The 27570-nt window shown below is 37.8% G+C and overlaps 2 protein-coding genes across 10 annotated transcripts in view; both read right to left on the reverse strand.

Annotated features, from left to right (window-relative positions):
* The window catches only part of ect2 (epithelial cell transforming 2), a 30188-nt gene extending 17010 nt beyond the window's left edge, over positions 1–13178 (reverse strand). For 2 of the 4 annotated variants that reach the window (XM_053513843.1, XM_053513841.1), the window contains exons 1-11: positions 12846–13178; positions 11244–11384; positions 10991–11070; positions 7912–8007; positions 6944–7126; positions 6279–6368; positions 6071–6178; positions 2842–2915; positions 2418–2548; positions 1350–1465; positions 1146–1208 (exon numbers count right to left, since the gene is read on the reverse strand). In XM_053513843.1, coding sequence (XP_053369818.1) covers positions 1146–1208; positions 1350–1465; positions 2418–2548; positions 2842–2915; positions 6071–6178; positions 6279–6368; positions 6944–7126; positions 7912–8007; positions 10991–11070; positions 11244–11367 — 1065 coding nt within the window. In that variant the 5' untranslated portion in view covers positions 11368–11384; positions 12846–13178. The remainder of the gene's footprint in view (positions 1–1145; positions 1209–1349; positions 1466–2417; positions 2549–2841; positions 2916–6070; positions 6179–6278; positions 6369–6943; positions 7127–7911; positions 8008–10990; positions 11071–11243; positions 11385–12845) is intronic. The other 2 variants (XM_053513844.1, XM_053513842.1) reach the window with 1 other exon arrangement.
* Positions 13179–19216: 6038 nt separating this feature from the next.
* The window catches only part of mcf2l2 (MCF.2 cell line derived transforming sequence-like 2), an 87879-nt gene continuing 79525 nt past the window's right edge, over positions 19217–27570 (reverse strand). For 4 of the 6 annotated variants that reach the window (XM_053512525.1, XM_053512524.1, XM_053512528.1 and 1 more), the window contains exons 30-34: positions 27100–27189; positions 26842–26957; positions 24527–24642; positions 21391–21485; positions 19217–20624 (exon numbers count right to left, since the gene is read on the reverse strand). In XM_053512525.1, coding sequence (XP_053368500.1) covers positions 20524–20624; positions 21391–21485; positions 24527–24642; positions 26842–26957; positions 27100–27189 — 518 coding nt within the window. In that variant the 3' untranslated portion in view covers positions 19217–20523. The remainder of the gene's footprint in view (positions 20625–21390; positions 21486–24526; positions 24643–26841; positions 26958–27099; positions 27190–27570) is intronic. The other 2 variants (XM_053512529.1, XM_053512530.1) reach the window with 2 other exon arrangements.

Below are 27570 nucleotides of genomic sequence, written 5' to 3' on the forward strand. Positions count from 1 at the left end.
GCGTGGCGACAATTTCGGCTTTTATTTTCGGCGCTTTCTTACGCTTCGGCCGAAACCGATAATGCTATTTCGGCCGAAAATTTTCGGCGGCCGAAATTTCGGTGCATCCCTAGTATACAGTATATGTAAAAGAAACAGCAAGGATATTCTTTTCAAGAACTCAACAAAAAACTGTTTTTACTTTGCAACCAATTTAATGCAGATGGTGGCCAGTGACGACCGACCCCACAAAAAGTGCAGTGACTGATTTCTAATCCTGTTATAGACTCTCTCTATTCTGCTGCATCTGCCTGCCTGGCACAAGACTACAGGAGCGTGCATGAGAGTACAGAAGTGCTGCGTTCAATATCAAGAGCACTCGCAAACATAAGACAGTTCATTACACCATTCAACTGTCAAGCTCTTGTTATTGAACACAGCCCTGAGATATGATCACATATGCTCCGGTATGCTCTGTCATGCTAACTAACAGGCACGACTGTGCTTAGCTGAACCACTAGGCAAAGTTAGTTAAGGAACTTTGGTGAATGACAAGAGAACTAAATGGCCAAACTTAAAATTCTAATGTTTAAACCCCTGCATCCACTACACCAGATGGCACTGATAGAGAGACTGAGTTAGCCGGTGAAAGTTCACAGGGGTACATCATTCCAGCTGGACTTAGTATCATTATTACCAGATAATGCTAGCAAAGCATTCAGTTTAAATCACCATGGCTACCTGACTTTGACTAGTTGCATTATGAAAAGGGTTCGATTTGGGCTCCGATAAATTGTATTTGCCTTCTAAACAACTCTTGGGTTATAAAAAATAAAATGTTTATCTGGATGGAGCCTTGTGTAGATTATATTAATTACATTTAAACAACAATAAAAGCTTAAATTATCACTTTTGTTACACATTCAATATTTTAAAATGAAATACTCAGTTTCTATTTTAATGAACTAGCACTTCTTACAACTTTTCTTTCCTTGGGAACTTGGTTCATGGTTACTAATAATTTAAAAATTATTTTTGCCATAATTTTATTGCAACAAAGCAAAAGTGCAAGTAAACATAAGAGGAAGAGGACATGGCTAAAATTTAATATACAGTATTATACTTAAAATATAATAGTGAACCACTTGGTGTGTAATTTTTGTTACCTTCTCATATGAATACATCGACTCCCCAGCTCGAGCATCCATCTGGATACTGCCCCAGAACCACTTATTTAGAAAAACACACACACACACACACACACACACACAATGTTCATTAATAAATCCAAATACATCACACAAATGGGTGAAAATGAATATAAGAATGAATTCATTTTGGTACTTAGGATGTGCTGAACAGGTCCTCACCTCTTGTTTAACAACATACAGTCTCTTAGACGGCACAAACGGCAGCTCTTTAATGGAGTTCTCCTCCACCACCAAGTGAGTGCACTTCTCATCTCCAACCTCCAGAAAGCGCCCACCTGGAGGACAAAATGCGTGCAAATTAAAACAAAAAATTATACCCCAGTAAAATCCTTTTGTTTAGACAAAAAGCTCTAAGGGGTGCATAATGCCCGAATAAGGCAGTGATCATAAACCCGGTTTATGAAGCTCTACCATTCTAAGAAATTCCACAACAGTGCTAAATTATCAGTCCACGCCCAAGTAGGTTGAGTGATTCATTTTCAATACCATGTCCTTTATTCCTGGCTGGAGCAAAGTAATAGTACAAGTATAAATATTAAATGAATAAAGAATAAAAAAAATAATGTATTAAATATAAACAAAAACTGACATACAAATAAATAGACTAGCTAATAAGTAGACAGCTCAATACGAGATATTTTTAAAAAGTAAAACAGTTCAGAAATCTACAAATCCAGCTGCACAGGGCAAGTATCTATGCGAATCGTTTCAAATAAATTTTGGATACAAACATTTCTGGTGTTCTTTTATCAAAAATATTGTTAAATGATTAAATAGCGGTATAAAGATACAAGATATTACTGAGTGATATCTTCAATGACAGTAAAAGCAGATATTCTTTAGAGCAAAATATTCTTTAGAGTCAGAGGAGTTCAACATTACAGTGATGGTGCTTCTCCACCCAGAAATTAAAAAGTTAGTTTTGAGTGACCTATACAACATCTTGTCTACTAGTCTGACTGATTACTCCTGAAACTAAACTTGCAGTGGGGTTAATTTTCATACACAAGTTTGGAACAAGCTTCAACAAGACAAACCAAGCAAATCATGATGAACAAAACAAACAGTTGTGCTGTAAAATATTAGTTTTTGTTTCATCATAAACAGCCCTACACAGCATTTGGCAACACAAAGTACAGAGTTCAACCAATCCTACAGAACAGAACATGGCACTGCAGTTTGTCAGCAGCAGCTGCCGAATGAGATTTAAAGAGGATTCTTCCGTACCGTGTTTCAGTGTCCTTTCCTCCATATTGTTTTTTTCCTCCTCAGAGAATCCCAAAAAGCTCAGAATGCAGTCTTGAAATGGCGGCACTTTGAAGGCCATACGGAACTCCTCATCGCCTGCGTGGAAGTTTCTGCAAGCAGAAGGTTGGCATCAGCCCTCTCAGCAAAAAACAACAACCTGGCATAAGCATATGCTCTACAATGGTACAGGATTCATATTTTTAAACTGATTTTAATGAATCTCTCGAGAACTGAAAGCATGAGGTATCCTGTTCTGAGTCTGAAACACATTCAAGCCCTAACATTAATTATGGCAAATGAATGACAGCATAGTCCCATAAGGAGAAGGGGACAGAGAGGGAGTACTGAATATAAATATCAATCCTTTTTTATCATTCTTATTAAGACGAACACACACACTTACATGTCATCCTTGTGCTCCCAGGCCTTATGAATCCAGTCAGGAGTGAGAATAGGTGTACCCATGCACACAGCCAACTACATTAGAGGGGAAAAGAGGAAAAAAGAGTTTGATAACGTCAAAGCAGCAATCAAACTTTGTCCCGACGCACTGTGTAAATGTGCCTAATGCATGATTCAAAATAACTGGGGAGGGGCCAAGGGTGATATGTACAGAGGATAAATTTCCTTAACATCTGGAGCCATATGAAAACCTGAGACGATTACCATTATCATGCGCAACAAAGCGCAATTACTGAATGCTTTTTGGTTAGCTCCTCTATAAACAATGCTTATGCTGTAGAAAATACAGACATTTAAAAGACATTTTGTTTACAATGCCCATAAAATCTTGCAGTAACTGTACAATTGCTAAGCTAATGTACGCCAACATGCAAGACTATTCTCCAAGCACATATTAGCATTTATAAATTCATATGCAGTGAAGTCGGGGTTGGGGGGAGGAGGTAATGAAAGATATAGAATTTAAATAATTTGCTTTTGCAAAAAAAGCTATGCGCATGTTTGCTGTCAATCAAAAAACCTTGGCGTGCCTTATTCGAACACCCTTTGAGCAGCCAAGCAAAGAGCTGACTCCTGGCCAGGCTTTCAGCAGCAACAGCGATGGGAGATTGAAAAAGTGAAGTGAACCCAAGTGAATCAATAAAACCAAGGGCTCTATATTTCGCCAAGTCTCTCAGGGAGGACAGAGCAATGCTTTATGTGGACTTTAGAACAGGGCTTATGGGCTACGTGCTAGCACTCTAAAGGTATTTGATCAGTCCAGATGTCTATGCTCAGGAAACAATTTTTTTTTTCTCCTCAGAAAATTTTCCCTTTTTTTTTGGCTGCAACAATGTTTATACTACTGTGTTCTAACATTCAATACAGTCGTTATGTTCATGAGATAAGCAAATGTGAATAAATTGGTTGCCATGGAAACAAAGAAAACCAATTTTCAGTCCTAGAAAACCAAAACACCAGGAATAATAAATAAAAAAAGATATTCAATATGAATATTCTTTTTTTTAAATCCCATTTTTCATTGCAAACTATTTTTTTCACATGTTACCCGCTGATGATTAACAGCCAAAAAAAATCAAATGTTTTAAGGGTCTAAGACAAATTATTCATGTTGTCTGTCCAGTAAACAAAGAATCCTGATTTTATTCAGACAATTTAGTAAAATTAGACAGCTATTTTGGTTTAAATTGAAAGTTGTCAGGATTAATGATATGTATTGGTCACTTTAAGCAGTGAAGCACTCAAAGTACTCAAAAAGTGATAAAATAAATGAATAATAAAATGTAATTTAATTCATACATGAACCAATATAAATGATGTAAAGTTTAAAACTAAGAAGCCATTCTTACTGCATCAGATAAGTTATTACACAGCTGTCCAATGTGCCTTATACCATGTTATGATGTTCAGTTCACCGATCATCACTGATCACCAACTACACAAGTTCCGAACTACCCAGATCAAAATCCAGTCGAGCATCAATGGCAGAGTGTCCTAGTGTCACAAGGGAACCCAAAACCTAGCTGGTTAATAGTTTTAAAGCTATGGTTGATGGGTATACTTAAATATCTAGAGCTGAACAAAATTATATCTGCTCTAGTCGTGATGCAGTATTTATTTTTATAGTAAAAGACTCCTTGGCTGCTGAACTTTTTTTATTTTATTTTATATGGGGCTCTAAAAATATCTGTAGTCCATTCCAGACATTCTAGATTTTGCTCTCTCACCCTGTCTAAAAAAACACTATGTGGACAAAACCAGAAAAACTGTTGAACAAGTCAAATGCCAGCCACCAACTTTTTTCAGCTTTGCCACATTTAACTACTTTATTTTTCAATTTTGCAAATTAATAGGTAAATGTACAATTCATAATTAAAAAAAATAATCTGCTTATCAGAGAGTGTACACTGACATTTAATTAACTTTGAATTGTGAAACCCTCTGTGTTTCCCTTACCTGATCTGCACCCAATGTGTCAGTAAATCCTTCCACCCTGCCCAAGCTTAGTTTTCCTCTTATTTAACAAGCTAGTGTCAGAATCAGTCAATCTTTAAACCATTAGGCCCCTTTGCCACATTTGTAGGAAATCCTAGTGAGATTGACAAGAAATTCATGTAGCGCTTGCAAAATCCCTCTTACTGGGTGAAGCAAATTTGCTAGAATGATCCAAACATGCACAGTAAACTACAAAATATAAAAGGGCACACAAATAATTTAAACTTAGCTGACTTCATTTGATTTACCTCAGTTTGTGTATCTATGCCCTTTTTTAAACACTGGCACGGCATTTTGAAAGAAGGTTATAAACTTAAAAAGGTTATAAAATGTATGTTACATAAGGGGGTTTGGGGATGTACTGTGGAATGAGTGCATTTTTTGCTACATTCTGGTCATAATTATCATTACATCATCAAATGTTGTAATGAGTTGCGGAGGTCGGTTAACTAAAGTTGCACTGTATCATAAGGGTGTGTGCATTCATGAAATATTATTGCAGTAAATGACTTACAGTACAAAAGTCTTGAGCCAGCCCTTATCTCTTCAAATTTAATTCAATTATGTGGATTGAACTAAAGAGAAAGGGACAGTTGCTTTACTGTGACTGGCTGGAACGGGCCTAAAATATTTTTTAAAAACTTAGCAGCAACCTCGTTTCTTGTCATTTGTTCTAAGCAGTCAGCATTCAGCATCACCAGTATACTAACCAACGACCTGATCATCTGGCTCCTGCCTTAAGTTACATGGCGTTTAATGCTTGAATGATTCATAGGTCACTTTGTAATTTAACTTAATAAATAGAACTTAATAAATAAATAAATAAATAAATAAAAAGGATATTATATCACTAAACCTTTTGCTATGTAGCTGATGAAAGTCTGAAAAACTAAGCTTGCCTAGTTTTGTTTATGTTAAATCCTTAATTATCTTTTTTTATTCCACAGAAGCTTGCAAAGAGTCAAAATGATTTGACTTACTCAGAGGCATCCATCACTTCAATAAACAATAGGAAGATAATTTCCAGACCCCAACAACCAATGAATGCAAACCCGTTTTAAAAACTTGATCAGACAATGTAGACCTTAAGACAAATAAGGTATTTTAAATCCAAATACAATAAGGGTGCAGCTTGCTTTAATGTATTTGATAAGGTGTACTGCTGAAATACAAACCCTAAATTTCTCTCCATGAGTAGAATGGGCAATGAGGTGTGTTACTTTAGCACTAAAGTCCTTGCGGATGGTGCCACCCATATGATGCACCAGATTAACTAGGTTGACCTGAGAAAGAAGAAGAAAGGAAATGAGTAAAGATTATGTGAGAACACATAGAAGTGGCAATCTCAGGCATTTAATCTGGTCACAGCCAACAGAAACTCACCACTTCTTCCTTTTTACGGAAACCAGTGAAACAGAGTGACAAGTTCAGCATGGTGGTGGAGTACAGCGGACGGGATGAGAATGGGAGAGGCTACACAAATTAAAAAAAGGGAAAGGGAAAAGAAAAATACTTTAGATTTATATGTCAGGTTCACTAATAAGTACTAGGAAAGGTATGTTTTAAGCACATAAATGACAATTCAGACTGTGGGAACGTCACTATATAACTGGTATCCAGTTGTTTGTCAGCATTTTTGTAAAGAGGTAAAAAGGACAACAGGAGAAGCCAACTGTTTTTGACAACGTGCTCTGTCTGAATTAACCTGGCAGCCAAGTGTGCACACTACAGGTGCTGTGGCATACACAGATAACCAAGATGCATTTTGCAGTCTTTACGCTAACACTCAAAAGCTGCTTAGGAATCAATTTGTCTTTTGAAAAAGAACTTCAGCTCCATCAGATGTGCGTTTGCTGTCTGTCTATGGGTATAAGCTAAATTGTCTCTTTGAAATGCTGGAACTGCAGCAATTTCGCTGCTTCAAGTGGAAAGAAAAAACCCTCATGGCACAGATACATGCTACATTTGTGTGTGTGTGTGTGTGTGTGTGTGTGTGTGTGTGAACTGCTAACCGTGGTGTGTGCATGCATGTGCCCATTCATTCTTACCTCTCCCTTCCCAGCACAATGCAGTACCACAGGGGGCCCCAATATGCGGTTGTCATTTTTGTATAAATAGCTGTAGTCAGGAGACTTGAAGTCCTTCAGTACAAAGACTGTCTCGTACTCAGCGTTTTCTCCATCCCCAAACTCTCTGACATTGTCCGTCTTTATACAGGGGGCGTTTATATCCTAAAGGGAGATGCAGAAAGATTAAAAAAACGTATAAAAACGTATGTAAAACATGACAAAACCTGCTACCAATAATACACAATATTCTGATGGGAGCTGCTTAGCTGTAAAATTGTCTCATGTAACATAAAAAAAAAAATAATAATAATAATAATAATAATAAAAAATTTAAAAACAGAAATAAAGCCGTCCACTTTTCATAACATTGACTCCTGCTAGAAATCAAAGCTGCACATTAAAAGCTCTAACATAGAATATAATACAGAACAACATTCCAGTGAAGCAGCAGGGACAATTTTAAAGAGGGAAAGACAAACGAGGACAGTGTTTCTTCTGTTTACTCAAAGATGGCCCACTGCAAGAACTGCAGTAAGGAGAATAATGACTTGCTTCTCAGGAAGCTCTCACTGCAGCAAACATCTGAAAAAAAGAAGTTTTTACCTACCTACATTTCAGTCATACCGATAGCATGTTAGTGAATTCCAAATATTCTGTTACTCAAGTTATTTAAATGTAGTGTGTGTTTGGGGGAATGAGAATCTCAGTAGATCAAGAAGGAGCACCGGTGTGAATTAATCGTTACCCAGATTAGCAAACACTGATTACAGGGACATCACAGAAACACCATGTTAGAGATCACTGTTAGAAGATTGATTTAGTCCACATGTGTTAAAGTGAAAATTTGACCAGGGAGTGTCGCGCCAGTATATGTTACATTCCTCATGCAGCCAAACCCTTCAGGGTGAACTCAAGCATGCAAAGAGTCTCCGGTCTCCGAAACATACCATGTTGACTATAGATTTTATTAATTTCTCGCCCGACTCTGAGCCCGGGTCACCTTCTTTAATCCTGACCACGGGGACTTCCATCACTTGGATGGCCTGTAAAAAAATAAATAAATATGAAGCGCTCGATATCAACCTGGCAACCCGTGGCTTACAAATTCAACCCGATATCCACACAAGCCAGAAGGTGAGAACTTCTAACAAATGTCAACTCAAGTCTGGGAGGAAAAGTTCTGTGAATTCAAAGTGGCGTGTGGTCGATTCGCTCAGCTGCTGCTTTTTGCTTCTGATTAAGCTGTGTGGATGTGCACCTACTGCAGAGTGGGAGCAGGAACAGGGCATTTCAAAGAGACTGGCCATCTGACAGCACTCTCATGCTTTCTCAAGGGCAAAAAAAGAAGATTTCTGGACTGGAGCTGGGACTCAACATCAATTTTAAAAAAACACATACCCCTCCCTCCCTTCCTACTACACAGAGACATGGATGCACATCCAGGAAGAACATCTTAACCTCATCCCCAGGGTGTCCGTAGAAGCTAAAGTGAAATACTGGAAACAAACAGCTGATGAGAAATTTAAAACTTGGAATCTGAATTCTTTGATGGTGTCACTCGCTAAATCTAACACACTACAGGACTCGAAAACGAAGATCAAAAACAATCGTCTGTTCTCAAACCACCAGATTTGTTAGATGGTGAAGCTGCTGCCTGTACTGAGCACTGGTGTGTAAAGACATAAAACAAATGTCAGAATATATTACTATATTTGGACAACAAGAGCAGTGTAGTCTTTAAGAGCAAAATGCACATGTCTAGTGATATTTAGGAGACAAACCTAAAATAAAACCTTTTTGTTTAAATCTTATGCTTTAAAGGGGTAGCTTGGATTTTTTTTTTTAAGTTTGCCTAAAATTTTTATTAAGGTGCATACCCTAGGTACTACATTACTATAGGTGTTGGTCGTTGTAAATTCTCCCACTTTGCACATCATGCTTGTCACCTGGGACCTAAGCACAATGTAAGCAATGGGGGTCAAATGTCATGACTCTTGTTCTCTGCAAAAATGCATTCTAAAATGCAGATAAGACTCACATGAAGCTTCAAAGTCTCACTCAGCTAAATCGAGATCGTATCTTACAACGTCATGTTGTATTTAGTACAAATTAAAGCGTCACCAAAACCTGGCAATAGCTCTATGGCTAACAATTACTAACCATACATCTGTTATCAAGAAAAAAATATTTAAATTGGTACTTAACTTTGGAATCTCCAGTTAAAATGTACTCTAGCTCTAGGTGACAAACTTCACAGTCATGAATACAACTTATAATGACCAAAACATTTTTTGTAGTTATATGCACCAATTTAAAAAAAAAATAAAAAAAAATAAAAAAACACATATATATATATATATATATTAAGGTAATTAGAATTTACAGCTAGAAGGTATCCATCATGATACTTAAAAAGACAGCATTTTGATAATTCAGTGAAATTGCCCAAGACATTGATTATGTTGTTTTGGCTAAACAAGATTAAAGTTAATGACAAAAATATTGTCCATAATAGCTAAAATGATACATAATAAGATATATGATGACTTATGCTTTTAAGATATATAATATTAACAATGAAACTTATGAATGAAATTTTAACAAATCTGCAAATCTAAATTGAAAAACTTAAATCTTAAAATAAAAAATTGTGATATTGCGATAAATATGGCATATTAGAAAAGTGCATTACAACATATAGTGCAAAGCATTCAATTCCAATCAAATTACAAAAACAACCTGCATCTACTCCTAATTTTATGACTTTACTATGAATGCTATGCTCAGAGACAAACTTCAAAGTTTATTTTCCCAGTGAAGGGTAAGCAAGCACATCAAAAAGCATGTGCCTAATAGATTACACACTATAAAGATAATGTCAATGTTTAAACATTCTAAAATTAAGTAAAAAAAAACAGGATTTAAGATGAGTGTTTATCAGATGCTAATTGTTTATCAGAAAAAAAACATGTGTAGCAGAAAAAAAAAACATCAACATTTAAAGTGTATAACATTTATATCCTAAAAGCACTCTCATTCAAAATGGAAATTGGTGTGGTGTCTAAATGCAAGCATGCTGAATAGATTTTTTTTCTCTTAATATTAAAAATCTTAGCTACTCTTTCTAGGCAGACTTCTAATTTAATCAAATGGCTCTTCTGATTAACAAAAATAAAAACATGCGAGCTGTACTGTTAATAGTTGCAGGTTCCTAAAACAAAACAATTCTGTTTGCTGGTAGCTAAGTGCTCCTGTCTACATCCATTCATTAACTTTAAATTCAACTAAGTAATGCAAAACACAGTATTCTCCAGGACTCGGGAAGAAAAACAGGTTATCTATAAATTCCTGACTCAGGGTGAGCAGGAAAAGACTATTAATTGCAACCATCTCTCGCTGACACTACAACAACCCATATGGATAGAAATTCTGATCCAAGATACAAGTCTTGCATGGAAAACAGGAAACACTGTCTGCACAGATCTGTCCGTAGATATAACAGTCAGATCTCCGGCAGACAAAAATAACTTAATAGAGAAAGAGGGATGGATTTTTGTTGTTATAGTTATTTATTTTCAATGAGTTTTGTAGATGCTGTAATACCATCATGCCTAAAACAAGGTAACAGTTATCTTTCAAAATTTTCCAACTGTCCCAAACAGATGCTTTCATGACATGCTTTTATGTATCAGTTACCTAATGAATCAACAGTGATGTCTTGCAAATATAGGCATATTGTGATTATACAACTATACATAAAAAATGTCTTGTAAAATATGGCCATAATAGCTCATTGCTTAATTAGCAAATTTTCCCTGAAAATACATAAATAAATAAAATCACGAATATGCCACGATCTAACAAAACTTCTCTCGAATCAGCAGGAATACTTGCAGAACACTTATTTCTTGTGGGTTACGTTTTTAATGGCCTCATTTGCATACAGCTACCTTTTGCCTTGCTTTGTCAAACCCATACAGCACGACACTGGTTTTCCATTAACACAGTGCAACAATATGATTTTACCTCAAGCGCCTTTACAAGTGCGACGTCGCTGCCCGCTTCCCCTACAAGCACAACCCTGGTCTCCACTTGCCGCAGCATTTCTGAAAGACATTTTAAAAGCCCAGCGGCACTGTGAGTCTCCTAGGAAATACAAAGGCTGTCATAAAGAACATACAAAAAAAATAGCTTTGACAACATTTGAACGAAATGACAACAAGGCAAAAGAAATGACGGTTCATGCTGACAGCGGAGAGCAAAGGGCTTTGTTGTTTACCCTCAGCGTCGTCCGAGGTCAGGCCGGGGAACGTGTGCTCCTTGGAGGTCTCCGCCATTCTGGAGTCAAAGACGGACGAGTCCACAAGCAGGCTACGGACAGTCCCGAAAGTGCTGTCAGCCATGGTGTCACGACCTGACTCTGTCCAGAAGCAGGAAAAAATTTAAATCAAAAAGTTTGTATTACTCTAAGTATTATTTTATACAAATTATATGTGGTAGGTAACACTGCAGCCTCACAACTCCAAGATTCAGAGTTTGATTCCCAGACTGTGTGTGTGTATGTGTATATATATATATATATATATATATATATATATATATATATATATATACACACACACACACAAACAGTTCTCCCTATGCATAAAACAGGTGATTTCATTAATTAATTCTAGTCTAAATCTGTCTGATCAATTGTGCTAATTAACTAGTAAAAACTGTTGGACTATGGTGAAGATAGTTTTTTTGACGGCTATTGCGATCTTCAGTGACACCAGATTACTGCAGACGTCTTTCTGACTGCGTGCAAAGCTGAATCTAGCAGGTTTTGAAGAATAAAAGACCTTTATACTTACTATTGATTATTGTATAGTAACTTCACTGCATAACATTAAGTAACAAAATATTCTCTCTATTGTTATTATTTGAGAATGTCATTACAACAATGAATCTCATGTTTGTCTCAATACTTGTGCCACCTGCCTCACAGCTCGAAGATTACCAGTTTGAATCCCAGACTTGGGTCTGTATGCAAGTGCTTTAAAAACACACAAGAAGGTAGATAGTTAGCACTAAAAACAACATCTAGGTGTGAAGAAGCGTGCAGTGCCCTGCAATAAGACGGTATCCCATGGAGGGCCCGTTCCCAGTACAGGCTCCTGATGGATAGAAATTCTGATCCAAGATACAAGTCTTGCATGGAAAACAGGAAACACTATCTGCACAGATCTGTCCGTAGATATAACAGTCAGATCTCCGGCAGACAAAAATAACTTAATAGAGAAAGAGGGATGGATTTTTGTTGTTATAGTTATTTATTTTCAATGAGTTTTGGACTATGGTGAAGATAGTTCTGACCAGGATGAAGTGCTTTATCAAGGTGAATGATTAGAAAAGTTGGAGAACTTTTAAAGGTTTACTATGCAGCCTGGATTTGCAAAACAACACACACCTATCTAGAAAAGACAATAAATTCATCCAAGAAGTGACATAAAACAAATGGAAATGATTTGGACTTATTAAACAGCTGTAAGGTGTGTTTGTGTGAGAACATGAACATTCAGTTTCAACATGTTTACTATAATGTAAGACCACATAAGAGGTGTGTGTTATGAGCTTCCTGTATCCAGCTAATCAGTGCATCTTATATCTAATACATGTTTTCCATTAGAGCTACTACTGAACTTAAAGGTAAAATCTTTATACATGTTTGTTATTCTTCAGCAGATACTGTATAACAGCCTACACAGTGTGACAGCTCTTTGGCAGGTGAAGGGGAGCGGTCGAGACAGGGCCAAAATGTCTGCGCTAAGAAACTCAACTGAAATAAACAACTTAATTAATTACATTCTGACTTTATAAATAAATAAATAATTCTTACCGAGAGCTCAACAGCACGCAGACTTTGTAAAGTTGTTAGTGAGAACTTGTCCGAGTCGAGACTAGCTCTTAGTTCAGCTGGCTGCTTGACCAGCTAAGTTCAGCTAAGCACGTTAGCACGTTAGCTACCTAGCACACTCGCTAGTTTTGACTGCGATACTAACTCACCAACCAGGACAACGCAAAGTTAAATGTCAATAATACAAACAGGTGTTATTCCGTTGTTATCTCCGAAAAAAAATTATTTTTTTCCAATATTACAATATTAGACAAACGAGTCTAAACATTAAGTCCATTTTAACGAAAGCTTTACACCGCATCCAAACTCTCCGTTCTGAATTCAAACGGCGGCTCAAGCCGAGCAGCCGCACGCTCATTGGTTCACGTCAATTGGTTTAACCGTGACGTCAGCGGAACTCGTGCGCTGCGCCTTTTGATTGGCTGTCGAATTCAAATAGCAGATGCATGCTTTGTGTGCTGGTGCAGTTGGGACAGTGTTTGCAAAATGACCTCATAATATTATTGCATATTCAGTTTACCATTTTCATTAATGTTTTTAAAAATGATCAATCAATTAAACGTTTATGTTTGCCATTATTTTATGTAAAATTATTATTATTATTATTATTATTATTATTATTATTATTATTATATCCTGCTTATAGTTGATCCAAAGTCCAGCTGAGGACTAGGTAAGATAATTTACCCTGGTTAGGAGACCAGTACATCGCAGGGCACCATACACAATCATTCATACAATAATCTGCTCTTAAGTCAGTTCCTTTAAACACTGGAGGAATCTGGGGAACCTTAAGGTCATGTGACATGCAAACAATAACTTGAGGTCATGCTCTTGGGACCCTGGAGTTTTTAGGCGGCTATTATTATTATTATTATTGTTATTGTTGTTGTTGTTGTTGTTGTTGTATAAACACTATATTCTCCTTATACTTTAGAATTTACCACGGGGGGACAATCCAGTGTCTTCTTGTGCCAGTCCCAAGTCTGGATAAATGCAGAGGGTTGTGTCAGGAAGGGCATCCGACGTAAAACATTTGCCAAATCAATGATGCGAATCACAAATATTATTCCCATAGCGGATCGGTCATGGCCCGAGTTAACAACGACCGCCACTGGTGTTGTTGACCTACAGGGTGCCGGTGGAAATTGGGCTACTGTTGGTCGAAGGAGAGGAGGAAGGTGTGTTCGAAAGCAGAGAGACAAGAAGATAGGCAAGAGTTTAGGTGTGATAGTAGGGACTTTGAATGTTGGGACTATGACAGGGAAGGCAAGAGTGTTGGTTGATATGATGCAGAGAAGGAAGGTAGATATACTGTGTGTCCAGGAGACCAGATGGAAAGGTAGCAAGGCCAGAAGCATAGGATCAGAGTTCAAATTGTTTTACCATGGTGTGGATAGGAAAAGAAATGGAGTAGGAGTTATTCTGAAAGAGATGTTTGTAAGGAATGTTCTAGAGGTGAAGAGAGTATCAGATAGGGTGATGAGTCTGAAGCTGGAAATTGAAGGGATAATGTTCAATGTTGTTAGTGGTTATGCTCCACAGGTAGGATGGAAGTTAAAAGAGAAGGAGAAATTCTGGAGTGAGTTAGATGAAGTGATTCAGAGCATCCCTAGAGGTGAGAGAGTGGTGATTGGTGCAGACTTCAATGGACATGTTGGGGAAGGAAACAGAGGTGATGAAAATGTGATGGGCAGGTTTGGTCTTCAGGACAGGAATGTAGAAGGACAGATAGTGGTGGACTTTGCAAAGACTTTGTAATGAAAATGGCAGTAGTAAATACTTTCTTCCAGAAGAGACAGGAACATAGGGTAACATATAAGAGTGGAGGCAGAAGCACCCAGGTGTCAGGCTATGGGTGATCAGGAGGTGCTTTCAGTTGACTGGACAACAACAACCAATGTGTTTAGGGAGACAGGTAGGAGGGTACTTGGTGTATCATCAGGTAAGGGAAAAGTGGACAAGGAGATTTGGTGGTGGAATGAGGAAGTCCAGAAGTGTATACAGGGAAAGAGGCTAGCTAAGAAGACGTGGGACACTGAGAGGACTGAAGAGAGTAGACAGGAGTACATGGAGATGCAGAGTAAGGTGAAGGTAGAGGTGGCAAAGGCCAAATAAAGAGCATATGAGGACTTGTATGCTAGGCTAGACAGTAAGGAGGGAGAGGGGGATCTGTACAGGTTGGCGGGGCAGAGAGATAGAGATGGGAAGGATGTGCAGCAGGTTAGGGTGATTAAAGATAGAAAAGGAAATGTACTGACAGATGCGAGGAGGGTGATGGGGAGATGGAAGGAGTACTTTAAGGAGTTGATGAATGAGGAAAACATATGGAGAACAAAGAGTAGAAGAGGTGACTGTTGTGGAGCAGGAAATAGCAAATATTAGTAGAAGTTAGGTGAGAAGGGCGTTGAAGAGGATGAAGAGTGGAAAGGCTGTTGGTCCTGATGACATACCTGTGGAGGTATGGAAGTGCTTAGGAGAGGTGGCAGTAGAGTTTTTGACTAGTTTGTTTAAAAAGATCTTGAAGAGTAAGAGGATTCCAGAGGAATGGAGGAAACGTGCCGATTTTTAAGAACAAGGAAGATGTACAGAGCTGTGGCGATTATAGAGGTATAAAGCTAATGAGCCATACAATGAAGCTGTGGGAAAGAGTAGTGGAAGCTAGGTTAAGAGCAGAGGTGAGCATTGGTGAGCAGCAATATGGTTTTATGCCTAGAAAGAGTACATCAGATGCAGTATTTGCTTTGAGGATGCTGATGGAGAAGTACAGAGAAGGTAATAAAGAGTTGCATTGTGTCTTTGTAGATTTAGAGAAAGTGTACAACAGGGTGCCAAGAGAGGAGCTGTGGTGTATGAGGAAGTCTGGAGTGGCAGAGAAGTATGTTAGAGTGGTGCAGGACATGTATAAGAGCTGTAAGACAGTGGTGAGATGTGCTGTAGGTGTGACAGAAGAGTTCAAGGTGGAGGTGGGTCTGCATCAAGGATTGGCTCTGAGCCAAGACGCAGCAAGACGGAATACATGTGTGTAAATGAGAGTGACCCAGGAGGATCGGTGAGGCTACAGGGAGCAGAGGTAAAGAAGGTGCAGGATTTTAAGTACTAAGAGTCAGTGGTCCAGAGCAACGGAGAGTGTTCAAAGGAGGTAAAGAGGCGGGTACAGGCAGGATGGAATGGGTGAAGAAAAGTGTCAGGTGTGTTGTGCGATAAAAGAGTATCAGCGAGAATGAAAGGAAAGGTGTACAGGACAGTGGTGAGACCAGCGATGCTCTACGGCTTAGAGACAGTGGCGCTGAAGAAAAGACAGGAGGCAGAGTTGAGGTAGCAGAGCTGAAGATGTTGAGGTTCTCCTTGGGAGTGACAAGGATGGATAGGATCGAGAATGAGTTCATCAGAGGGACAATGTTACATGTTAGATGTTTTGGAGATAAAGTCAGAGAGGCCAGATTGAGGTGGTTTGGACATGTTCAAAGGGAGAGATTGTGAATATATCGGTAGAAGGATGCTGAGGTTGGAACTGCCAGGGAGGAGGTCTAGAGGAAGACCAAAGAGGAGATTTATGGATGCAGTGAGAGAGGACATTAAGTTAGTTGGTGTGAGAGAAGAGGATGCAGAGGATAGGGTTAGATAGAGGCAGATGATTCGTTGTGGCAATCCCAGAAAGGGAACAGCCGAAAGACAAAGAAGAAGACTTAAGAATTTACCCTGGTACACCAGTCCAACTTATGGCACACTCATTCATTCAATTATTCGCACCAGTTTAGCAAAGGGGCAGTTTAGCATAGTCAATCCCTTTAAACAGTGAGAAGAATTTGGGGAACTTGAGAGATCATGTGACATGCAAACAGTATATATAATAATAATTGCAATCATTATTATTGTGATTATTATTATTATAGTTGTTGTTATTATAATCATACACTGGCCCAGTGGCAGGTGTTTTGTCTGCTACTGTATGCGGAAGGCCCGAGGCACTCAATGTAGTGTCAGGCCCCAAGCCTGAATAAAATAGGAGGGCTGTGTCAGGAAGGCCATCCATTGTAAAACCTGTGCAAGTTGTGTGCGGATTAGATGGTCCACTGTGGCGACCCCTTGACAGGAGCAGCCGAAAGACTAACATCATTATTATTACTATAATTATTATTGTAATGTTAAGAAGGCACTACTAAATATATTTTTACATTGCATGTAAATTAAAAAATATGCTGTTTTACAGGCAGACAAAAAAAAAAAACAGAATATTTTATTATTTACATCCAACAACAAAAAACTTGTCTTGTGCACGAATAGGAAGGCATGCTTCCTACTTTTTTCAGAGGCAAAGCCTGTCATGATGAGTGCAGAGACCAGTAAGAGTCCTCAGCAGACAGACCCCAGCAATTTATGTCACCATAAGCAATCTCTGACATGAAGGTCAGTCAGCCAATTTGGCTTCAACTTTCAATTGTAAAGCCTGCATTATTTCTGTAAAGAAAACCTCTTTTAATTTATGGTATGTTTGGAGCTTTTTTGACCTTTAAATGACAGCATGCCATCCATCCAGGCGCCCAAAGATGTGTGCAAGGACATTCATTCCATTAGGACTCTGTTCAAAGTGAGCATGCATTTTAAAAACTCTGGAAGTCAAATTGTCATAATTCTTTTTTAAAGAAAAGACATATTTATTAAGTATTTAACATTTCACCCTTGCACCTTAAAACTTAGCTCGAGGTCTAAGCAATGATATCATCATCTGTGGCAAAAAAAGGTGGCACGAAGCAAAGTAGCAACCTTTTTTTTTTTTTAAGCAAACGAGGTTTCCTCTTGAAGATCAGAATCTTTGTTTTTGCCAGCATGCTCGCTTCAGATGCACAGTCTCATGATGAAATTCCTCCCATGCCAGCTTCAAAAAGGTTGTGAGGACTCTGTGGTGAGCCTGAAGGACACATTGGCAAGAGTTAGTGAGAATTTTTTATTTATTTATTTTTTTCCCACTTTTATTTGAAGATTCAGTCTGTTTCTTTGTGCTAGATGTGCGGTCTCTCCATTGCTCCATGGGTCCCTCTGGAGCGTGAAAGCCCCCTCTTCTGTAGAACAAAGCCCGCTGAAGCTTGCCTTGCCCTCACCTTCTTTCCGTCAGTCTTCTCCACACTGACTGCCTAACACAGTCTACATGTTCGCGTGAAACAAGCGCCTTTCCCACAGAGCCAAAGACCGCGCAGTACTCTGTCAGCGACATCAAGAGAATCTAGAATTTATTTGGAGAATGAAATTTATCATTTGTACACAGTGCTACTAAGATATTACCACAGCAGGGGTGGTGGTTAATACACCTTATGCTGACTCTTAATGCTACCTTTTATAATGTCTGCAAAAAAAAAAAAAAAAAAAGACAACACTTTTTAGTGTGAAGAACTGACTGTTATTAAGTTAACAGCTTTAGACGTGGGGAAAACTTGAGTAAAGTGGGCCTACTTTGCTTTGTAGAACAGGTTTTTATAGCATTTTTTCCTAAATATAATCAAATCAGGTCCAATTTAAAGAAAAAAATACCAATACAATGGTTGGTAAATCTCTAAGTAAACAAAGTAAGAAGAAATAGCAATTATTCCAAAATATACAACCTTGACAATATATTTCAAACTTTTCCGTACTTTTCTTTTCTTTTATGTATCTTAGCCAAAATTAGCAATATTTATTTGATTGAATTCATTTTAAGATTTAAGCTTTAAGGTACAACTAAGTATAAAATATGCTGTCCAATCGGAAAAAAGTACACACTTTTGTTCATAGTTTTGAGTATAGCTCACAATGTGGTGGCCAATGGCCGAGTGAAGATGATTCCTTATGCATGACCTTATTTTATTGCCACATAACATTGCTAAGCCTATTGCATAACAGATGCATCGCTTCACGCACAATGCAATTTCTCCAAGCATTTAACTGATCTCTATTCATGAGTTTTTTCTGACCACATTTGTTCTATGAAGTTGATGGTTCAGCACTATCCAGCTAGGTCTTCGTAACGCATTAGACAGTCAACCCAATTACAGTCATTTTTAAATCTCCTTAGTTGTTTTCTTTGACCTATTTGAAAAGGCAACTTTTTTTTCTTTCTTTTTTTTTTTGCCCAGGCACAACATGCACAGCTAAACCTTTTTTTTTTAGCTATAAAGACTTGCAAATATCAGTCACATATTTTCAATGAGGAAAAAAAAAAGAAAAGTGATATTGTTTTTCAACCTGTATAGAATACAAGGGTGAAGCAGATAAATTTTTGTTAAAATTGAAAAAAAAAAACCAAGCGTGCAGCATAAAACGGCGGCCAAGATGACCTCAATGTTCAATAAATAACTGACATGATTACAAGATTTATTTTATATGTATTTAATCATCTGTTTAAAAATGCAGACGTAATACACTAACCTTTTAAACCAGTTGAAAGCATAATCTTCTCTTAATAAATAACAGCGTAGTATAATCATCAGCAATAAACTCTGCATTCCAGGTCATTTTTGTGCTTAGAACCGTCATCCATAAATGAATAAAACAAAATAGGATATATACAGTATAGAGAAGTGTGGTCCGTCTTAGAAAATGTTTACAACCTCTACTATCGAAATCAATAAGACATGGTGCAATCAAATTTTTTTTTTACATTTAACAGGGATGTCATAATGGAACAACCTTTCTTATTATGTAAAACAGTTCTTGCTGTGAGACTATTATCCTTTCAGTAACAAATTATCACTGCAAAATGTTCTGCTGTGTTAAGGAAATGCCAAGGCCACGTCTGATACACTTCAGAGAGTGATTTGTCTTTGATTTGATTTTTTTGACAAGAAGCTAAATTTGTTTGAATCGGAAAAAGGTATAAGGTTCATATATAGCAATACTATTTGTTCTTACATTAGAGATGGAATATTTGTGCTACAATAAAATATCAAATAACTGATAAAATTGCTTAGAGGCTAAACATCCCCAAGAGAGACATTTGTAGACCAGGAAATGAATGTTTAAAGAGCAATTACAGAACAAATAAGATGCCAAATACAAAAGAGTACAGAAATCGTATATAATACACAAACATAATGGATTGTTATTTTTACTTTAAATTGCTGCATTTTTGACCAACAGAATAAAAAAAGGTAATTTCACTGAGATGACTTCTGTTCCATTTGACTGTTTCTGATAAACAAAGTGATCCAGGCTATAAGAACATTCGGAGTGGTAATTTCAGCAGGACAGGACAGTTTAGAGTCTTTTTCTCTCTCATTCACTTCGCTCGGCTTCATGACATGATCAGGCCTGTTTTTCAAAACAAGCATCACATGAGCCGATGCTGAAACACTGCTTTAATGCACACTGGATTCCAGTTTTCCTCTTAAAAAATGTCAGTGTTGATTAGCTGCTCAGGCACTGCTAAATCAGCTAGCCATGACAGCTGGCTGGCCACATCCATTGCTTTGCATCAGCAAAATTTAGCGTCCAAAGGCTAAAAAAAAAAAAAATCCAAGTTCCAGTCCTTTGCGCACTCTCTGGTCGACATGGCACAAGTGGGAATAGCAGCAAAAGATTGTCTTTACTTTACAGTAACACAAGGGTTTAGCAGGGAGGTATCCTGCGTGGTCCGTTGATGCATGGCACTATAAAAAGCTAGAAAATAAAAAGAAAAAAGACATGTTCAACATGCAAATCTGTTCTCCTGGACTGGCAGCAGCCCAGTCCTCTCCTCAGTTCCTTCTGTGTCTGTGAGGGCCGCTGTACACAGGTCACTGAAGATATCTGAAAGGAAAGGATGGAAATAAGTGGTTTAATAGAGTGTGAGATGCAAATCAACAAGAAGTAGGATGGGGGGTTATAGGGTTCAAAACAAGACCTGGCAGGCACTCGGAAGCAAATAAATATATTAGGCAAACAACATCATATGAGAATATTGAATGCTATAAGAAACGTATATATGTTAAGAGAAGGATTGCTGGAATGTGAAAACAGGGGGGAAAAATGCCAATATGTAAAAAAAAAAAGGATGAATAAACAGCAACCCACTCCAAACTGAAAGATCAGCAAGAAGCTATTAAAACATAATCCAGTATCTGTTAAGCAGCTTGTTATGACAAGGGCGGGGCTTCAAGCAAACAAAAGAAAGACTGTGAACACAGCAAGGCCAGGCATCATGGAAAGGAGTACATGCCTCAGGGGTTGACATCATGCTCTACTTGGTTTCCTTCCACTTTTCCAAAAATAAATATGCAATGCAAAACAGCTCCAGCGCCATACTCAACAACCTATTTCAACATTCCCAGCCACTTTGATCTGCTGCCTTGCAGGTGTTCACTTTGTTCAATGTGTCGAAGCAAAAGAGGGATAGAAGTAACATCCAAGGTCAAAAGCACACTCCTTCTGCATTTTAACATCGTTGCTGTTCGTTACATTTTTGTGAGGATGCGTCATAGTGAGCACTGGTGTGAGATAAGCGTTAACAGCAAGGGTAATCCAAATGTAACTTCCACCCCTCTTTTTTGTCCCCCCAGTGGGTTCGATTAAATACCAGTGTTACTGTAAATGTCCACTCCTCCTGCTGTAGACTGCAGGATACTGGGTGGAACCAGCCCTGTCTTCAGAGTTATTAGGTTCTTGACTAGCCTAGAACATGAGAGAGAACGGTCAATTTTAAAGAGCACACCTTAATTAGGGACTGGGGGTTTATTTAAAAACAAAAACAAAAAAGGTAGATTTGGCTTTGTAGTTTGCAGTTTGTAAATATACTTTACCCTGCCACTCAACCATCTGTCTATCTATCCATAAACCCACCCATGCATCAATCCTCCATCCAACCACCCACACATACACCCAACCAAGTATTTGTCCATCCATCCCTTGGTCCATTCAAGGTTGGATGGAGGATTGATGCATGGGTGGGTGTATGTGTGGGTGGTTGGATGGAGGATTGATTCATGCAGGATTGATGCATTGATGCATAAACCCACCCATGCATCAATCCTCCATACAACCTTGTTCCATAACTCACCTTTGCACCAACCCATCCATTAATTCATACATGCATTTATAGAATTATACACTCATCAGTAAATTCATCTATACATGCATTAATCCACCCAACCATTCATTAATTAATTCATTCATTTATATAATGCAAACACCTACCCAACTACTTCTGTCCTTCCACCCATCTGAGTAACTACTGTACCTATTCTTTTATACATACATACATCCAGATATCCATACTGTACATACATCCAACAAGCTATTCATTCACCCATCCAACCAAATATAGACCCACCTCTCCATCCATACAATCCCCCACCTATCCATCTACATGTCTATATGCCCACCCTTCTTCCATCCATCCATGCATCTATTCATCAATTCACCCATACATTTATCCACCCATCTATCCATCCCTTCCCCCATCCAACCATATATTTTTTTGATACATGTTCTAATCTGATAAAGCATCACAGGTTCTGCCTATTAATTAATAAGGGACCATCAACAATATTCACATCATTAAATACATGTTGTTGTTTTGTTTTTTTTGGTAACAGGGACTCCAGTGAACTATGGATTTTCATTTAGTTGTCTGACAGATATTTATTCCCCCTTTTGTTGGTCAATTTGCATATAATATAGATTTAAAGCCCAACATTATGATTACCTACTGTAAGTAGTCATCAAACCACAGTCAGAGAGATTTAGTTAATTTGTGGTTTATTGCCATTTAAACATCACTGTAGCTGTTTTAATGCATAAATATGGAATGAGCAGCCTATTAAACAAATCAGGTTTTTGCAGAAAACATACAATATTGTTTTTGATGAGGGTCCAGTAAAAGGCTAAACCACATAATTCCCAATTAAATGTGGTGAAACGTAAACTAAATTAATTAATTGATTAATTAATAAATAAATAAAGGACTAGACATGAGTGTGAATTCTGATTAAAAAACATTGTTTAGTCTTTGAATGTGTATGTTACAAGTAAAAAATCCCAGAACTACATTATTTAAATAAATACAAACATAGTCTAAAGAATATTAACTTATTTATGAGCACTATTAGCATGTAGTAAATGTTTTTTTCTTTCTCTTAACAGAAACTGAAAGCTTTTGTAGGACCACTACTAGCACTGGCAAAATGAATATAATTTATAAATTATGTATATCTCTCAGTTACATGCCTTGTTTTTCTGATTATTATTGCCCTACAATGCACTGGAATTGAAAGCCAGATGTTTTATGTTCTCAATAAAAAAGAGCTAGTTAGCAAAAATATTCACCAGCTTTGTTATATGAACCATCAATTCAACACATAGATCTATGATATTTTACAAGCAGCATTACTGTATTCCAGGGAATACTCCTCGGAGCTGCGCTGTAGGTCATAGCACATCATGTGGCATCTAATATTTCCCTAGTGTGACAACATTTTTATTCAAAGCTCAATTCTTAACGGTTAAGTGTAAACTGTTAACCAGAAGAGCTGAGACAGCAAGTCCAGAATGTTAACAACAGCAAACACCCTAAATGTGAATGTAAGTGTATTTACTGATATTGGGCTAATTCCTCTTTCTCACACAAACTCTCTGACTGTTTAGGTGAAGATTGCTAAAAGGCTTTGTCTGTAATGATAAGAGTTAACATCACCAGCAACTTAAGCATTAAACCCTAAGTTAAGTCGGAGAGAGGAAAATTTAGCTGTCAGCAGCAGACCAGAAACGTGGTCTAATGTGTAAGTGTCTAATGTGAATATATATCTCACTCTCTCACTCACACACACACGCTCATCGTCACACTCTCACCACGGGCAGATACGTGCACATCTGAGAGAAATGTGGCAAATCTGAAGAACACTGCAACTCAACGTGCGAAAACACAAACGCATAAACTTATCCCTAAACTTATAGAAGATTTCAAAGTGCCATATGTTGAGTAAGCTCGACGAAAGAACAGCAAATTCCTTCTAACTGTTTGGGGTGGAGAGGGTGCGAGACACACCAGTGCTGAAGAAGATACTGAAATGATTGAAGATAGTTTGAAAGATGAATTATGCATGAGCTGATGAAATATGAGCGTATGCGGTGCATTTTCTTAGCGTCACTTTAATTTCATAGGGTATTAGTCACCCTAAAATGTAGTGCGCACGCTCAGGCGAGACTTAAAAAAAGACCCTCATTCATCGGTTGCAATGGTTTTGCGTGTGATATCCGGGATAACTGCTCTTTATTTAGATTTAGACAATGGAATCTATTGCTCATTTCATTCCTGCGTTTTCTTCGGCGCTGTGATGTGCACATTCATCCGAAAAAAACACTCAGTATGGTGGATGCGTCTTTTGTTGAGCTCTCTCTGAATTAACTTTTAATTCAATACTATACTTTAATAGAAATGCAGCACTGCTGCAGCTGTAATAGCTTCCCTTTCTTACAACATTACCTCTGCATAATGAATAAAGGTTAATGAGAGATGCATCAATGATAAATCTCAAATATTAAAATGGGTTGTATAAAAGGTTTATTAGAGATCTATCTGGAATGCAATTCATACTAATGTCTGACTGTATGTATATGTATATGTACATATACAGTATACAGTATGTGTGTGTGAGGGTGGCTCAGTGAGGGTGGAACCAGCACCAGGAAAGCAGGAGGCTCTATCCATTACTCACCAGTGTCCATTCTCAACCTCTTCTAGGAACTGTACTAAATCTCCAGGCTCCAGCGACATCTCCTGCGGTGCTCGCGACTCGTACGTAAGCTGCACCTGAAAGCAATTGTGCTCCCCCTGGAAGTGTGGAAGGAAAAAAAATGAGGCAGAGCAGCAACACGTTAACCCTTGTGTTTTGATCAATACTAAGAATCAATGTCTCATTGAGCAAGGCCAGGTCTTTTGTTTCCCCAGCAATATTTATGGAAGGAAATACTCAAAACCTATTCACATAACTTCATGGTCTTCATAATGGTGCACAAAACGAGACATGCTGCGCATGAAGCAGGACAAAAGTGACATTTTTGTTTGAAATATACATACATTCTATTATTCTTTCAAGTTTATTTTGCTCTGGCAAAACAAGTCGAACATAATCCCAGCAATAGAAATGTTATTTTAAACGTTGCAGAATTTAATCCATTTGATTTACACTGGATCACACTCAGATGTGGCCTGCCTGAGAGAGGTCAGTCCTAGCGAGGTTGCCACAGTGGAAAAGTGATTCAACCCTGACCCAACTGCAGGAAGAGAACTTATTTGTTTACCAGTTAGTTTCTTTTTAAAACTGACTCACAATGTGCAAGTGAAGCCGGAGGACAATTCTGAAATACATTACAGTAAAGGCCTACAGCGAACAATCTACACAGAAGTAAGTAAATAAATGTGGCATATGATTTACCTTTTTCTCAAAATGTAACTCATTTAGTAGAATCTACTCCATACTGTCCATGCTCCAAGCCCATTGTATTTATTCCCATTTGTATAACCGTTGTAGGACCTCCGGTCTACATTCACACACTATGGGCAATTTGGAAGCACCAGTCAGTGGAAACCCACTAAGCACGAGGAGAACATGCAAACTCCATGTATACAGACCTGATGTGGGAATTAAACCCTGGACTTGGAAGTGCAAAACGACAGAGCTAACCACCAAGCCAGTGCCGTCAGTAGGAAACCAGAAGCACCACATTTATGAATTTAGCTCTGATTTAAACACGGAAAACTGACTGATAGGTCTTACAGTTTAAAATTGAAATTGCATTGAAAAAAAAAAAAAAAAAGCCTAAAAACATCCTCTCTGGAATCACATTTATGCATACCTTAAATGTTTTTTTTTGTTTGTTTGTTTATTTTTTAGGACAACAATGGTGGGGCTGATAGCTTTTTTTTCTAGTAAAAGAGCTCAAATTTTAAACACGTTATCTTTTAGTAACAACTTACTCCCAGGGACAGATTTAAAAGTAAAAGCAGTGTTATGTATCAAAGAAAAACCCAACATTTTAGTCAATTTAATATGCTTTCAGGAAGGAGTCTCCAGTGTTAGCAGGTTGAAATGGTGAGTTTTTTTTTCTTGTCTTATAAAATAGGTGAGTCAATTACATTACAGCTATAAAGTCAATAAGCAACAAGAAGATCAGTACTACTGTAACTAAAATGTGATTGTTAGGAAATTTCTGTGATATAGGAGGAGTTTGTCCCAGAGATGCTGCTTTCCAACAGGTAAGGCAGGAAACTGTTTGGGGCCCCAGGCCTCTAGGGGGCACTAATCGCTAACAAATTGACTAAATATTTATAAGATAATGGTAATCAATGCTGGTTGCAGGAGTTTGTTGCAATTTTTTTGCCTACAGCACCAACAGACTCTAGAACTCACCTCTGCTTTGTCCCATTGTGCCTTATTCCTATAGTCATTTTATTTAATCAGTGGACTAAAAATGTTAAGACCGTCACGTAGGATCATAGGAGAGAAAAGAAAAAAAGGACAGTCTGACAAGGTGCTAAAACTAACAATTAGTTTTAAAAAACTATTTTGCTAATTTTAACTGTTAAATAGCGCCGTCTAGTGGTGAGGCTGTGATTTAAAGCTAAACCTTTTCTCAGTGGGCATGTATCAGATGGTGTTTTCTGGCTCTTGGCTATGGTGCTCTGATCGCCTCTCGTCTTTATCAGATCTTTTGCTCTCATCCTCCAGGCAGATTAAAAAGACACCCTGGGGTATTTTTTTAAAACTGGAGGAGAGCCCAAAGAAGGATAAGCTTTATCCCTGTTGGTTTGTTAAATGTCAGGTCTTGCCAACCTCGATAACCAGCATTTGAGATAACAATGCATCATTAATTTTTTTCTTTCTCTTTAAGATTGGAAAGATCTTAAGAGAATTAGAAAAAGTGGAAATGCAGATAAGACTTTTAATACAGATGGTGCGTATTTGTTGATTCTCAGGGATACTATTAACTTGATGCATTAGAGACACAGTAATAAGGGAGGACTACATACATTTTTGTTATTGCTGTCCTCTTCCCCGTCCGATGAATTTGAGAGCTCTTCAGCGCTGGATGGGATGGTCTCAAAGTCTTCGGTATCCATCGAGGGTAAACGCCGCTGGGTCCATCCTTGAGGAATAAAAAGATCACATGAATCTTCGAGGCAAAAGCCCTCAATGTTCAGAAAAAAAGCAAAAGGCTCTATTTTACAAAAGAAGGAGCCTTGAAAATCATACACATCACTTTTTCTCTTTCTCTCTCTGATGATTACCTGGTTGAGAGGTGGACCTAGGCACAGTGGCCTTGGCACTTGCTGTGCCTTTATTTTTGCTGTCAGCAGGAAGAGCACCTCGCAAAGAATCTAAGAGAAAAGTATCCTTTTGATAAATGTCCGCATCTAATACTGTGAGACGACACGGTACCACACACAAGCATGCAGATATCACGGGGAATCTACAGCAAATTCCATCAGCACAGTAAAAATTAAAATAAAATATATAAAATAAAAATAATATGAAAGCCAATAAATTGCAGCTATTCGCACCTTTGGAAAATAAAATCAAAAATGACATTTCCTTAGTTTACAACAATAGCTAAGCTAGCCAGCAACCTACAAACACTAAACTAACACTAAAACTCCTCCAGATTCTAGGTATTATATTATGTAATTAAAAACAAAGCATTAGCAAGTAAGCTAACATTAAGTTAAATATCATTAAAATAATTAGTCTGGTTTTCTAAC

This window comes from Clarias gariepinus, chromosome 15 (genome assembly GCF_024256425.1).
Source record: "Clarias gariepinus isolate MV-2021 ecotype Netherlands chromosome 15, CGAR_prim_01v2, whole genome shotgun sequence".
Lineage (NCBI taxonomy): Eukaryota > Metazoa > Chordata > Actinopteri > Siluriformes > Clariidae > Clarias > Clarias gariepinus.